This window comes from Fundulus heteroclitus, chromosome 8 (assembly GCF_011125445.2).
Source record: "Fundulus heteroclitus isolate FHET01 chromosome 8, MU-UCD_Fhet_4.1, whole genome shotgun sequence".
Taxonomy (NCBI): domain Eukaryota; kingdom Metazoa; phylum Chordata; class Actinopteri; order Cyprinodontiformes; family Fundulidae; genus Fundulus; species Fundulus heteroclitus.
Window position 1 is genome coordinate 25,271,021 of NC_046368.1, and position 16,028 is coordinate 25,287,048.

Here is a 16,028-nt window from a genome sequence, read left to right on the forward strand (position 1 = left end):
ACACTGGCACATTTAAGCAGAACATGGTATACAAATTATAATGTACAATGTCTGTTTTTACTGTCCATCTGTTTGTATTTGCCAGTTATCTTTGGGGAGCTTATAGATTCATGAACTCAATTCAATAACTGCTTGTTCTTGGTCCAGATTGTTGTACAATTAAAATTTATGATGTAGATATTTCTATAATTATTGATGTGAGATAGTCCTACTGCAAAAAAATATTATTTTATTTTTTATTTTTATTTATTTATTTATTTATTTTACCAGGCATCCTCACACATTTGTCCATGTGTGTGTTTTAATTTCCCGGTTTATTTACATAAAATGCTTTGCTGTCTGTTTTTTTAAACAGACCAGATTATTATTATTATTGTTATTATTACCCCTCGCGACCCCAACAGGGATAAAGCATGTAGGAAAATGGATGGATGGATTATTATTATTATTATTTAGAAAACCAGTGGTCTATTGCAAGCATGGTGGTCTAATGTTGCAAGGTTTTTGTGGTATAAAAACTGTAAACCAAATTTAAATTCTAGTTCCTACAAATGTTAGATAACAGAAAACAGTTTATATTATCTCTGTGAGAATGTTTAGTTCATAGGTCAGTTCTGAGCAATTTAAGAGTAAACCAGTAGTTGGTAAAAGGATTGTAAACACATTTGATCAATAAAGAAACTTATGTTGACTAAGATAAAAAAAATGAAAGTGGCATCTTGCTAACCTTATTTTGGTAGCTGTTGTTAAATCAGCATATTTACAGTTTTTATTGGTTGCTTTGACACAGCAGTCAACTCAAAACCCACATTTTTCAAAACAGTTAACGCAGAGGTCTAAACAGTGGCACCAATGGTCAAAATTAAACATTTTGTTTGCAAAAGGCTCCAACTCTGCCAAAACATTTAACATATGATCCAAAAGCACATTTTGCCCTCAAACAACACAACTTTCACACACATGTTTGAGCCCTTCCAATCATTCGTTACACAAGGGGCAACAAAATACAAAATACCACACTCAATGTGAATCAGTGCAGCATTGCTGGTTCATTGTATCCAAAGACTGTACACAGCTTACATGGCAGCGTCATTTGTAGTCAAATTTGCCTTTTTGCAAAAAATGGACCTAGAAGCAAATATGTTGTGATGCAAATTTTATTGATTCTTCATTCTTTTTTTTCCAGATACAGTAATGGTTTATATTTTACTGAATTATTCTATTAATCAACTGTAACCACTTGTCCTTGCAGGAGGACTGGTATATATTTCCAGCAGTAATTGGACAAGAGGCTCAGTACATCATGGACTGGTTGCTAGTCTATCACAGAGACACACAACCACACCTAAGGGCATCTAGAGAGACCTATTAGTCTTGTTTTTGGACTGTGGGAGATGCATACAGAAAGAGCCCAGGCCAGGATTTGAACCATGACATTCCTTCTTGCTGCAAGGCAACAGTGTGGATACCATGCAGCCTGATGTTTCCCAGTGTGTATAAAATAAAAAAAGAAGAATACATGAGCAGGAAAGACTTAGAACGATTCCAAATGTGAATGAGGAAACTAATCTTCCATTAAACTTGGAAATGAGTCAGCAGAAAGCTCCCATGGCACCCACATGTCACTTCTGATATGTAGGTAGTCACAAATTCACAAATGAGTCACATATAAAAGTTTAAGTATGAGACAAAAAGTTGCCATTATGGAGAATAAAACGGAATAAAACAATGAAAAAAATTATCTAATCATAACTTAGGCATCAGTTATAAGTTGGTGTAGCAGAGCAAATTTTATGGGTTAAATATTCTGTCCAAAGAATTAGGAGTGTGTGTTTCACATAATCAACCAGGAATAACATATTTTCATGCCTTACTTTAGGGTTGTTTGATAGTTTCCTATATAACTTTTATTTTCAGTATCCTTTTATTAAAATGTCTGCCGGTTAGTGTTAACATTCATCTGCTTAGCGCATAAAATAAGAACAAAAGATTTCCCCCTGAATTTAAAACAAATGAAAGATGGTTTATGCATACATGAAATGAGACGGTAAGCACTGAAAGGGTTCCTTGCAGGTCTCTTGCGCCACCTATTGGAGAGTTCATGAAAATGCAGTTCTACTCTATTAAACTTGCTATAGGAAAGGGGGTGGTTTAAATAAATAGAAATGTTCAAGTTCTTGAAGCTATTACCAGACAGTGGCTTGACTGAAACGTTAACTAATAATGAAAAATATATTTCACACCAATATGTTGCTTATTTTTGACTTTTCTTACGTTATCTTATATTGATTCTACTATTTTGCTACTGGTCTTTTTGATTTGAAGATCGATTGACTTGAGCATTTCAATTCTTCTAATCATTTACACACTTTCTAACTTCTCAAGGGGATTCTGTCTGATATATTCATGCAGTTGCACAATAATTTACATCTAGCTGTAAAGTGACTGCTATCAGTCTTTTTTAACTCAAACATTTAAATCTTATCAGATGCTAAGCGACTGTTTGCACACTTTTGTTTAGCTTCTCAGCAGGTGTTGTCGGTGCATTAACCTTGAACGTTATATGTTGATTTGTGTCTGTGTGTTATGCGTGAATTTTGATTCCACGTCCAACCAAAATTTTATTATGGTAACATAATAACAATAAAGATTCTTGATACCCCCTTATATCATCTTGAATCTGCCAGCAAAAAGAAACCTCATTAAACTAATATAAAACTGGAGCCTATTTTCACGACTAAGGTCACGAAATTCTTGAAATGGTCAAAGAAAAAACAAACAAAAAACAAGGTAGCCACAAATGCAGCAGAAAGTTGTTAAGCGATAGCAATATTACGTGTGGAACTCTGAACTCAGGGATCAATGCATAGCATAATGATAATGATAATTACAAAATCTCCACATTGAATATGCGTTACACAACAAAGATTTACATGGAGTTTTGTCCATTAAAAAGAGACTGTTGGGAGAAATGATGTCTCACAATGTTTCAGAGGTTCTGCCCAGCAATGTGACTAAGATGCACACACAGGTGTCAGTACGTTCTTTCACAGAGCGGCTGTTTCTCCAGAATAGACGTCTTTGTTCGATGTAAAACATAGCATTCGAAAATGAAAGCAGCAGCAAATCTCCCGTTTCTACACTCAGTCAGTTTGTTATACTTTTGTAGCTTTTAAAACATTATTCTTTTGCTCAAACTTTTAGTACATCTACAACTTTTCAACAACATGTTTTCTCTAAAAACTCCCTTCAAGCTACATATGTTACATAACTGATATTTGGAAAGTACTGATACTTAATCTGTTGTTAATGTGACTCATTGGAAAAAAAACAAGTTGCTGCTGCAGCTAAATATGGTGACTAGACATGCAGGAGGAACGTTTGGAGAGAACAGGCTTCTCTCGAAGCGAAGTTACTAATCACTCTGTTATTTATCCCAAAGTGTTCATAAAATAGAGACATCATTTCTCTCTGACAATTGATTTTCTTACTTTCAAGAATCTTACTCACTTTTCCTGCTTAGGCTTTTTGGGAAAAGTATTTTTTTTGACTGGAAAAAGTTCAGATTTCAGTTCACATCGATGGGCAGTTACTCTCTGAGGTTCCAGATGCCATTATGCAGACATGATAGTGCCTTTCCAATCAGAGATGAAGCTTGCAAAACTAATTTTCTTAAAAAAGATCTGTTTGAAATTATTATCTGCTTTGAAAAACATGTGGCTTGTGATTTTTTTCTCTTTAAGGGCGGCACCTGGACAGATGTGCCTGAAGAGGTGCTTTTTGCTCTATCTTGTCTGGAGAAGCTTGACTCATTTAAAAAAGCAGCTGAGTAATAATTCAAACATACTTTTGCTTATGATCTTTTTTATATATCATTGTATGTCAGTTTTGATTATCTGTTACATATATAAATCATAAACTGTAACAAAATGTTTCTGTTTAATTAAGTTTCAATGTAATGTTTCATTTTTTTTGTTAATACCTCTGAACAATGTTCTTAGTGATTCCTGCTTTAATTTAAAAGAAAAATAGGTCAGCTTAACGCATGCATTCAGATGTAAACTATATAGCTCAAATGCCAAGAGTTATGACAAACTAGAAAGACATTTTTTGGTAAAATTTATTTCATAAGTGATATATGTTTCAAGGGATTGTCTTAATAACAATGTTGTCTGTTCCCCCAATAACAACCAGGAGAGTACATGAAAGAAACGGAGTCTCTTTTCACACAAACTGTACAAGATGTGAGTATATTGTTGCACAATGGATATAAATGTTTGACATGGATACCCTTTGTTGGACTGAAACTGACTCCATGAAGTATCAGGAACGAATAAAATTCATACAACCATCATTAGTAGTTGAAAAGAGGTTTTGACTAGAGATGCACCATGAAATCTGCTGTTGTCCGGCTGGATTTTCTGCAATTTGGATCTGCAACAAAAAAAATAAATAAATGTTTTTTTTTCTTTTTTGCGATCCGTGAACACACCATACCTAAAAGCACAACAGACCCACTCTGTTAATCCGCCTTTTGGTACGGACGTTTTTTTTTTTTTTTTTACCAACTAATGACTAAAGGTTATTTATATTTTCTAGTAGATAATTTAAAGTACCTTTGATGTGTCCAAAAATGATACAGAACTAACTATTTAACACAAAAGGGTATTTTCTATGACACGCAGAAATTACTTTGTGGGTCATTCAGGTCGCAGGAGAAGAAGAGAGAACGTTACTTCAGTTTGAGAACAGGAAGGCTAAAGCAGTACAACAAAGTTGCTCTGTGTTATCCTTTTAAGATTTTACCTTCTCTCTGTCATGGAACATGCTGGATTTGATTTTTTTTGCAGCTTTTTGGAGATCTCTGTATCAACGCAAGGATCTAGATTATCTAAGGAATCATTTTGAAAGATAATCATGTTTAAGGCTAATATTCAAAGCTTTTTCGGCTATCTTTTTCACACACATGGCATGGCATTGTCTCTGGTCCTCATATTAATAACCAATGATGTTTTATGACAGGAGATCTTGAAAAAACAATTTAGATGGTGATCTTGTACCTACTTATAGGTAGGACAATTTTTTCCCAGAACCAGAGTCCAGGAATTGGCCAAAAAAATTGTAACCGGTGCATCTCTAGGTCTGAATTTATATTACCACAATGTTTTACCTTTTACATTATTATTATTATTATTATTATTAAAGATACATTATCTTAAAAAATCCCTATATTTTACACAAATGTACTTTATTGATTTGTTACAATTTTATTTTTAAAAAGTCTTTGCTGTGTGCTTCAATTCTGTAAACCTGAACACACCAACAGCTGGGGCTCCTCTGGAGGAGCCAGATTAAATATCATGCTCCAAATACACAATGAAGACACTTCACACAATCAAACATCCTGATTAGAAACAGTCATTGAAATCGGTCTTTTACATATAAACTGCAAAAGCAATCACAGGGACTAAAGCAGATAAAATGTGAATGCTTGTTGGAAGAGAATAGATAAAAAGAAAGAGACAGCACTTTGTGCAGCAACATGTGTTTGAAACGTGTGAGTCATCTGAAAGAAAATGAAAGCATAGCTTGGTAAGTGCTAGTCTTGGTTCCTCCACTTTTTTTTTTTTTTTAAGACCTTTGAATAAAATAAAAAGATATGGCAGAGAAGAGAGGCATGAAGAAGAATACAAAAAAGGAGGGTATTTCCTTTCAACCCTGATCTTTTGTGTTGTTGTCCTCTGGATCCTCATCACTGTCTAAATCACTGTGGAGCCTCTTGGCCATTGTAGTTATGCTTCTGTCCTCCTTCTTTATCTGGATTGGTAATGGAGTCACTGGTTAAAATAAAAAAGACAAACAGAGAGAAAGAGATGAGACGCGTCTGATTCAAGTCATTAAATAATGACAAAGATGTTGTTGCCAAAACAGCCAACAGCCTGAAAGATGACCATTTACAGCAAGATGAAAGCTCGCCCACATCGCCGAACACACAGCTCTCACCTGATTGAACGAATTGGTCTTCAGCTCCTCTGCCATTATCGCCACGACTGGCACTAACAGTCTCCTTTTGTTCGTCGTCTGCGACAATTCTCTGCCTCGCGCTCTCAAAAACAGATTTGATGACAATCGAATCCTCGTAGATCTGCAGCGGTCAACAAACACAAAGGTAATCAGAGCTTAAGCTGTTGTCCCCTTTGCATCAAGATTGAAAACCCATTTGTGACTATAAGAGCAGATTGAAAAGCAAGGGGATAGAAGACAGCTGAGCTCGCCTGAGATCCCTCCAGGTTATAAGTCTGGGCGTTGTGACACAAAAGGAAGATATCCTTTTCCAAATCCCCGACACTTCTGTACTTGTGATTACGGACACGTTCCTGTGAAGAAGTAGGTCAAAAATGTGAATCATTTATCCACAATTCAATTTCAAGAGACGCATATAAGAATACAGTTGAAACCAGAAGTTTACACTCACATTGTTCTCAGACAAGTATTTTGTTCCCCACAGTCTGGCATTATTAGACTAAACATATCCTGTTTTATGTCTTTTAAGATAGCCACAATTATTTCTCTTTGCTAAATACTAAAATAAAAGAAGTAACTTTTTCTTCCAAGCTTCAGCTAGCACCTTCCCAAGGTCTTTGGTTTTAGTCGAGGTTTGATTTTCAAGTTTAATGGGGGCCAAGTGGATTTGGGTGAGTTTAAAAGCAATTACGCACAATTCATTATTTGTTGAGATGTATTTGTCAAAAAAACAAAAACAACGAATTCAAGCACAAAGAAAAGATGAAAGTCTCAGCATCAGAATGTAACTATGTCAACACAGCAATCTATTATTCTTTGCACTGTTACAAAGTAAACATGCACATTCATTTATAACTTAATTTCCAATATTAAAACTTTTCATTTTTCTATGCTGAAACGGTCAAATCAAATTCAATACTATTCTCATTCTCATAGAAAAAAAACCCTGATAGTTTGGGGGCGTTTGTTTTATAGGCCAGCGCAATATTAAAAAACTCAGTGGGTTTTGCTATGAAGGCCCCAGAAATTGTGACCTTTTTTAAAAAGTCAGAAAGTTTATACATTTTAAAATAGAGACTTCTTTACATGCACATCCGTTACCTGAAGTCTTCAAAACAAGTAGAAAGGCTTGTGTGCAATTGGCAAAGGTGGGTCGAGTAGCTAAATATTGTACTCAAGTAAGAGTTTTTACTTCAGAAATATTTTTACCCAAGAAAAAAGTAGACAGCCAAGAAATGACTCAAGTAAGAGTAAAAAAGTATTCAGTAAGAAGGCTACTCAAGTACTTAGTAACTAATCATAACAGCTGATGATTTAATATTTAAAAATTATGCAAATTCTGGTATTTTAAAGACAAAAATTAAATAATATACAAAGAATAACATAAACAAATAGCAAGATAACAAATTCAGGCAAAATAATCACTTTTCTAAATCCTTTTTTTTCTCCAACATTAAACTTGAAACCAATACTTACAGCACTTAATGTATCTGCAGTATGTTAGAACAATGCAAAGTGCTACTGTCTACTGTACGTTCAATGGCTCAAGGAGCTCAGAAGACAGAAAATAACATTAAAAACAACAAAGCTTGTGTACAAATAAGAAGTTTCACTTTAACATTATCACTTGGTTTTGTTCCTATGGTGCATTTTTGGTTAAAACAAGTCTGCTCTTTATTCATAAAGTTACTTGCAGTGGGTGGAGTGGTCAGAAATTTTACTCAAGTAAAAGTAGCGATACTTGAGTGAGAATATGACTCAAGTAAAAGTACAGTGCAGTAAAACCGCTCCTAAAAGTACATTTCATACAACACATTACCCAAGTACATGTAACTAGTTACTACCTACCTCTGGCAATTGGTGATAAAATCTATTAATGTCGGGTAAAATATGCGACTTTAGAATATATATTTTCAATTTTCTTTTTGCCATATTCATTCTAATTATTCATACCGAATGACAAACCCTCAACTGTTTTTTCATCAACTGTTATGTTAGTAGAAAAGATAACAATGAAATCTGTGTGTGGGCCCCGAGGGCGCTCCGTGTCACATACCCGGATCCTCCTAAAATCCACGGGCTTTCGGATGAGCTCGTAATACTCTGGTACTTCTTTCTTAGAGGGAAGCTGCACAAAACCTTTACTGATCTGTCGCCCCAGCCTGAAAGAACAAGGAAATCTGATCAAGAAGTTATCCAGTGGTTCATGGCAGGCATTTCTAAGTTCCTCAACGAACCAGGATTTAAGGTTGTTCTCCACTTCTTGAGCTTTGACACAACTGTGCCTTTAAAAAATATGTTTGAAAGTGTACAGAAATAAATTTATGTAAGAAACAATACAAATAACATTCTTTTGTGTTTATAAAATGCTTAAATTGTTAAAAAGTGAAAATCAGAAGTACAAACGGTATTTGTAGTTAGGGCAGAATAAATTTAACTACATTTCTTTCCGGTTGTTTTAATTTTAAGGTGTGGACATTTTAACTAAATCATAGGTAAACAACTGATAAAAAAGCAGCTTCACTAATGCTTGTGTGTTATTTATTTATTATGTCTTTACTAATTATGTAAAAGCTCATGTTTTTGATGTTCATGTCTGATCATTCAGTTGCTGAGTTTCTTGCTTTAGTATTAATGCGAACTAAAAGGAGCCCTGGCTGAAATGAAATCCTTTCTGAGTTTTTACACCAAACACAAACACACCAAAAAACGTACACGTTTTTAAAAAGTGGGTTTTCAAACAGAGATAAGAGAATGAAATCTTTTACACCTCCAGCAGTAGTATGTTTGCCCTTACTCCAGAAAAACAGGAGTTACAGCTGATATTCATCACTACTTCCCAAAAGACACGCCTATAAGATTTGTAATTGGATGTATATTTGTGTGCACTGTTAAAATAAACAAAGCAGTTCAACCTAACGTTAGATGTCTATCTTAGAATGTATAAAATAGCTAACCAGCTCATAACTCATAATCCAACATAGCTGTTTTTATGCACAAATAGTCTCTGAGACACACACACACGGTGAAGTGCAAACTTTCCCTGAAGATATTACTATGGTGTTTTTATGAGTGGATTATGGCCTAATGCTTAGCATGGCAAATTATTTCTTGCTCAATACGAGAGCCTATGAATGAACAAATCTTTGTGTTATCCAAATTTTTTGGTGACCAATTAATTTGGTAACTATCAGATCAGAAACTCAATAGTCAAGGTTGTGTTAAATTTGTGTCTTTTTGTATTTTGGCCAGTTTGCTTGACTTGTCTCTGAAAGAAGCCTTCTTCCATTGGGTTTTTCTTTTGACCAGTAGCATCCGTTCACACCTACCATGGGAAGTTGTAGTTGTACTGACTGGTTTTAACAGTCACTGATTCAAGGTAATTTTCTTCAATCTGTAATGATTCTGTCTGATCCTGCCTGATAAGACCCTGTCATTCCCTGCTTCTGCTCACTGTGCTGCACAGGTAACAGAGGTCTGGGCAGTCACACCTATGGTGGCTCAAATGAAGTGGAGTCACGGCACCTGGGAGGACTTCTGTGTTCTGAACAATGACCTCATGCTTTGGTTCTCGACCAAGCCTGCCTGCCTCTGCCCTTGCCTGCACTCTCCTGCCTCTCGTGAACGACCCAAGCCTGGATCTCGGACCTGTTTCCCGTTTCTGCCCATTTGGAAGCCTATGCTTGGAGTGTGCCACCCATTATCGATTCTCCTGCCTGGATCCTGGACTCACTCCTTGCCTTGTGCTTCTGGAGACCTTTACCTAGGAATGACTAATTGTGTATGACCCCCAGAACTGACTATGCTTCCCCCATTAGTCTGTTATCCAAATCACCCAGACGGAGCCGTTGGGTCAATCATCAGAGCTGGTGCTACCTCCTGGCTTTTATTCAGTGCACTATCACTTCCACTGAGTTGTTTTCGGCTACAAACCCTGCTCTTCTCCCCACAGTGGTTCCGGTTTGTGCTCCAATCAGTTTCTGTTCCATCAACAATAGTTTGTTATTAATAAACCTTTTAAAACATTCATTCTCTGTGTTGGTTGAATTATCGAGTCTCCAGATTCTGTTGGTGCATTACACAGTCTACTGGAAGTATATGTGGTCATAAGGGTTCTGTGACTGTCTACCAGCTGGAGGTTACTTTTCATTGTCTTTTTTATAGGATGTAGATTTGCTTGTATGTCTGCTTTTTTCACAATGCAAGCGTTGGAATCCAAAGTCAAATCCCTCGTTTGTACCCACAAACTTGGCGAATGAAGTTGATTCTGATGGTTAATTTAGTTTCATCAGGAGCTCTAATTCTGAGCCTTAATGTCCAAGTACTTTTCATCCTGTCCATTATGTCTCGTGAAGCGTAAGTAAGAAGTGACTTTGAAGGTAGGCAGGAAATACAAAAACATTGGTCTGAGAAGTGGATGCAAAGTTTCTAATTCTCTTCTACTTGGCCAACAGGACATTCTCTCCCCATTTTTTGAATAGTAAGTATATATTAGAATGAAGGGTGTAGAATTCACAAGGTGCTGCTATGTCAGGACCAAGTATATTACTGTTTTCTGGGTGTTTTTTTTTAAGATACAGCAGTTTGTCTTGGAATGGAATTTCAATGCTCTATTGGTGTCCCCAAGAGGTCAGATAATTGTCCAAATTAATAAAAAAAATTATCTTGCGGTCAGTTTCACTTTCGGTTTCAAGCATCCAGGATGCAGAGGTGAGTGAAGTTTATGCAAAGCTTAGAGGGAGACTTACTAAGTGATGTTATGATCGAGTCATTGATGTAATTATTAAAGTTCCAGTTTTTTCAAGTCTACATGAATGACAAATGTAAGGTATACATGGTGTTTGTGAGCTACGGCGCTCACGTGGCAGATTTTCTTTGACATATCCAAAAAAAATCCCTGGCAGCCTGGCTTTTGTGGTGATCAAACGTGTTTACGAAACAGTCTGAAATGCATTATTTTCCATGGCAGTGCATTTTACTACGATGCTGAAACAACAGGCAGTGTTCACTGATAAATGACAATATCAGCACACACAGGAGAGACTGTCTCTGATTGACTTCCAGAATTCAAGACTGAGTTAGACTTTGTCCAGAGATTTGGAAAAGAAATTCTTTCGACAGATGCAGCAAAGAACCACTTAAACCAGAAGCACATACAGAAAGACCGTGAAAAACACTTGGACATAAAAGATTTCCAAAGACTGAAATATTGTGACGATTAGTAATGTGATAGATGAAACTAAGTGTACTAAATGACTGCTGTTCAGTCACTCACATCATGTCTCTGAAGAAGATCGGGAGCTTTCAGTTTAGAGAAGTGGAATATTCTTAAATGACTTTGGCAGATCATTCCTCATTTGCTTAATTATATACAAAAAGACATGCAAATAAAAAAACTCTAAAGATAGCTGCAGAAAGGGGCTTGCAGAGCATCAAAAAGGCAAATGCAAATAATTTTATGTATACCATGGGCTGCTTGCTGCAAGCAGTTTGATACAAACAATATCAATATGTTATTGAACTTTTGTTCTTAACTCTTCCTCTATTTTAGAGCAGAATATCCTTAACTTGAGTGCAGTCCCTCCCTCAAAGCTGAGGGATGGCATGCTATTCTGGTATCTAATATAAGTGTAGCATCAGAATATTTAGGTAAAAGCTAGAGCAGGGGTCACCAACATGGTGCCTGCAGGCACCAAGGAGGACCACATGTGGTGCACAAGAGCCTGTTCTAAAAACAACACAATGCACCACCAAAGCATATCTAATCACACTTGCATTTATATAGAATTAAAAATGGCAATATCTATAACAAAGCATGAACAATTTTATTATTTTACATGAAGTTAAAGTGAACTCTGATTCTTCTAGCTCAAAAGTCAGTACTGGTAGCCCTTGGTGTGACACAACACCAAAGAAGTAGCTCTTAGTTTCAGAAAGGTTGGTGACCCCTGAGCTAGAGGCTTCTGGAGTGTGTTGTTTGCAGCCGTAGGTAAACTGCACTGTCAGGAAATTGTTCCAAAAGCAATAGACTGACCCGTCCTTGTAGTTGATGACCATATCCACCAGAGTGTTCAGCGTTCTGGTGAGTTCAGGAGGATTTGGAGGCAGTTTCTCAGCGGGTGGGCGTCCCCGCTTCCTTTTGACCTTTTCGCCGGGTTCTTGGCCCGCCTGCAGCCCTTTCTCTCCATGGTGATCACCTTTGCGCTTCTTCAGGCTGATGTCTTCTTCCATGTCCTCCAGGGAGCTGCTCTTTGCTGCCTCAGGCTGGAGGAAGAGGGAGCAGCGGGTGGGGGAACCTAGTAAACTCAAACAGATGCACAGGGTTCAAGTAAGGTGGATGTAGAAAATATCCAGTCTTTCCTGCTCATATTATATTATTTTAAACTAGACACATCTTGCTTCAAAAGACTAATACCTACAACAGACAGCAAGCCATTATGTTATGTCTAAACGTAACAAAACACAAAACGAAAGAAATAAGAGCCTGTGTTTAATTCCAAGCTGGATCTTATTTGACAATAACGTAGAGAGGCACCAACGGATGATGACTGGAGACAAATAGAATTGGCAGAGTTTCTGCTGATCAGCTGAGCTAGGATTTGAAGGATAGAAACTACATATGTGATTTTTGTTCCTAATCAGTGATCACACCGTACCTAAGCACTAACATTACATGCTGACAACCACACCCATTAGTGTGAAAGCTGGTTTACTGAGAGGTGTTAAGATCCAGCTGACTATTTTTAATATCTGTGAGCTGTTTAAAAGTTAGGCAAAAAAAAAAAAAGAAGTTGTTAGCAGCTTTTAGGACGGAAGCTGCGTGAATAAAGGACACAAGGCGTTAGCAGATTGCAGAAAAGGTAGATCTATTCCAGCTAAGTGGCTCTGTTTTATCCTTTTGAGCCTTTTTTCAACCTCCTGGAGCATGCTGGGATCGGGAACGTTGGTAGCCTTTTAAGAACCTCACAGTTAAGATAGAGTCTACTCACTCCACAGGGAATACACATGGAGACCGTTAATGGTCCGTAATGCTAGCCAAGCTAATTGTGCCAATTACTAACAAAAGGTACCGAAGACTGTTTAAATATATCTACTTAACTATTACTTTTCCCTTTGTTTTAAAATAATAGCAATATCTTGTTTACTGCAGAGCTGTGTAAGAATAACTCTTCTCTTTAAACACCGTGTAAAAACACCTCTGGTCATTATATAAATAATTAATGTCAGATATGAACTCAGATAAAACAGTTAGTGGCCCATAATCCACTTTATGAATGAGTAAAGGACAAATGCAATAATTCTTTACATTTGAGTTTATTTTTACAGATACATATGTCCAATCATAGTTTGGAGGATTTCAGCGAGACAGCGGTGTAATCCCAAGCTATTTTTTCCGGAGCCTGTTCGTTTTCTTTTACCGTACACATTCAGGGAATATATTTACATTGTCGGATTATCCAGAAATGTTGTCAGTCAAAGAGAAATTGTACTGACTACATTCATTTGTGGGTAAGAGTTTTACAAAATCAGAGACATGAAATTGGCCACAAAAATCTTTAATCGGCCCAAACGTTTAGATATGGAAATGAAACATTATTTATTCATCACATTCCTTTCTAAATTCGCAGGGAGCGCAGTGACCCAACTGCTGTGCCTCTTCTGCAAATTAGGACACATTATTTAGTCTAGAGGATTCGATGCCAAATTATTAATATTCAACATGCAATGCGAATAAATGGGGGGAAAAGCTCGGCCAGTAGATTCTAACAAGCCACAAGACAATAAAGAATGATCGCTGGTATTCTGCTGGTATGCTCTCTGCAGAGGGGCAAAAAAAAAAAATGTAAATTACAGTGTGTGGCTGCATCCTGCCTCATCGATATCTGCCGCAACCACTGTTTTTCCAACAAAGGCAACTTGATGCCAGAAACAAGAGTATCTGTGCAACAACAGCAGCTCTTGCAGCAGCAGCAGCCTGGCGAAGACAGGGGAGGGGGGAGAGAGCGAAGGCATGCAGTCTAATCCAAACAGAATACTGACGCATCAATCAGCCAGGATCACACATCTGCTTTCAAATAAAGCATGCACATGTGGCGGCGTGTTTCTCAAGGACAGGGGTTGGAATCGAGCTGGCGCGCGGGATTTCTTTGCGCGCGCATCAGTCAGAAGGAGGGATGCAGAAAATCAACAATCGCCGAGACACCAAAGCAGCGCAGAGACATGTCAGGGAAGTGAGTTAGAGGTGACAGCAGCACAAGAGATGCGACAATCTCAAATCCTGCTCATCATCGGTCGGCTCGGCTCAGACACAAGGCTTTGAAAGCCCCGCTTCTCTCTCTCTATCCCTCTCTCTCTCTGAGAGGGGGGCTGCAGTCGCTCCAGCAGCATACTGGAGGGGATAGGGGGGGGGGGGGGGGGGGGGGTAATCCTCAAAGATGCACAAGCCCAGCTGAGAGCCGCCTGAATGACTGTGCATGTGTGAGTGTGCATGTGGTGCTCCATGCGTGTGCCATCTCCTAACAAGCCTGCCTCTTCCCTGAATAATCTGGCAAAGATTCCCCTCTCATCTGTTACACACCTACACACTCCCTCTCTCCCTGCCCTGACACACACACACACACACACACACTCACACACACACACACACACACACATTTACTCACACTCACATAGGCGCGCACGCAGGCAGGAATATAAACCCAGACACCAGCTCTCTTTCTCAGGCTCTCTCTCTCACACTCTCTCTCTCTCTCTCACACACACACACACACACACACACGCACACACTTTTTTTTTTTTTAAATATCCATCTCTTCCTCCCTTCCCATGCGATGTAGCCTGGCTGAATCCGGAGCCCGAGGAGACAGAAAGACATGGAGGAGGATATTTACCTGAGTGCAGTCTGCAGGCTGGCTACCAGGGTCGGCTGCAGCTGTGGGGGAGAGAATTAGCAAAGCAGCATAGCGGCGTGCTGCTAGTCTCTTCATCAGCTGATCACTCAGAAGCAGAGCCCAGAAGGGGGGAGAATAAAAGCGCTATGTTTTCATACACAAATCAATGGGCTGGGTATAAAAAAAATATATAAATGCCGTACCCATCTTCTTCCTGCAGCTCTCCGGAGTGTTTTCCTTTCTTGATTGTGACAGGGCCCCACGCTTGTCTCCCTCTTGATGTTTTGCCAGATGTTTTTTTTTTTCCTTTGTCTTTTTCTTTTTTGTGTGTATATGTGCATGTGCCTTCTATCATGCTGTTTGAATATCAGACCCATTTATGAGTTTAGTCTTATTAAATGTTCCGCCCCATTTTGCAGGTTGAAGTTGCCTCCAGACATGTTAAAGGTGCAGTCTGCAGCAATCCCAACCTGCAGTTTATATAAGCAGGCTGGAAGTTCAAGCAGCTATTGCATGAGAGTTGTTGACTCAAATAACTCTCGACTCCTCTGCAAAAGCTGAAAAGGAAAAAAAAAAAAAAAAAAAAAAAAAGTTAATATGAACCTGCAGCTGCTAAAGCTGAAACAATGGTCGGAAAGCAGCCCAGTGTGGGCTGGATTTCAATCACATCTGGTTTCTGTGAATCAATTAATTTTTTTTTCTTTTAGCATGTTGTGCAAAACCTACTGTATAATGTCCAGAGAAATGGGATAAACCAAATGATTACACCAAGTTCGTTTTTCTAGATAAGATGCATGACTGATAAGTGTAGAAATAAAATCCACTTGTCTCAGGTGATACAGATAAATCAGTCATCTGGCATGAGACTTTAATTTGCTTAAAATATTTTAATCGAGAACATCTTTTTATGTGGAGGAAAAAAGAGAAAAGATTCCCCCAACCTACCCTGGAGAGAGGGATTAAAAAAGAGGAGAGCCAGGAATAATACACTGTTTTGAAAAAGTGCTCTTTTTAGATGCTTTTTTAAATCTCTGTTTTATTTATTTTTTAGGCACACACTTGCATGGTTCTATTAGTGGTTCAAATTTTTAGGTGAAATAAACACAACATTCA

General features: G+C 37.8%; 1 protein-coding gene across 7 annotated transcripts; it reads right to left on the reverse strand.

The window, feature by feature from the left end:
* Positions 1-4,459: 4,459 nt before the first annotated feature.
* On the reverse strand, positions 4,460-15,437 carry LOC105918020 (probable global transcription activator SNF2L2). Of its 7 annotated transcripts, none has more exons than XM_036140429.1 (7): positions 15,119-15,434; positions 14,916-14,995; positions 12,059-12,320; positions 8,081-8,186; positions 6,276-6,377; positions 6,004-6,145; positions 4,460-5,837 (listed from the first exon to the last, which is right to left on the reverse strand). In XM_036140429.1, exons 3-7 carry the CDS (start codon positions 12,253-12,255, stop codon positions 5,713-5,715), a joined length of 672 nt encoding a protein of 223 aa, XP_035996322.1. In that variant the 5' UTR covers positions 12,256-12,320; positions 14,916-14,995; positions 15,119-15,434; the 3' UTR covers positions 4,460-5,712. The 7 variants fall into 7 exon arrangements, with proteins under 7 accessions (XP_035996322.1, XP_035996319.1, XP_035996315.1 ...); XM_036140426.1 differs by having other exon boundaries at positions 14,916-15,014; XM_036140422.1 differs by lacking the exon at positions 14,916-14,995 and having other exon boundaries at positions 15,119-15,437.
* Positions 15,438-16,028: the final 591 nt, after the last annotated feature.

Bases quoted from the DNA above. Each gene is read 5' to 3' on its own strand.
- LOC105918020 (XM_036140422.1), bottom strand. The intron at 8,187-12,058 runs GTCAGTCTATTG...TTGTTCTTTCAG, and splicing joins GTCATCAACTACAAGGACGG to GCTGGGGCGACAGATCAGTA. The intron at 6,146-6,275 runs GCGAGCTCAGCT...TGACCGCTGCAG, and splicing joins ATAACCTGGAGGGATCTCAG to ATCTACGAGGATTCGATTGT.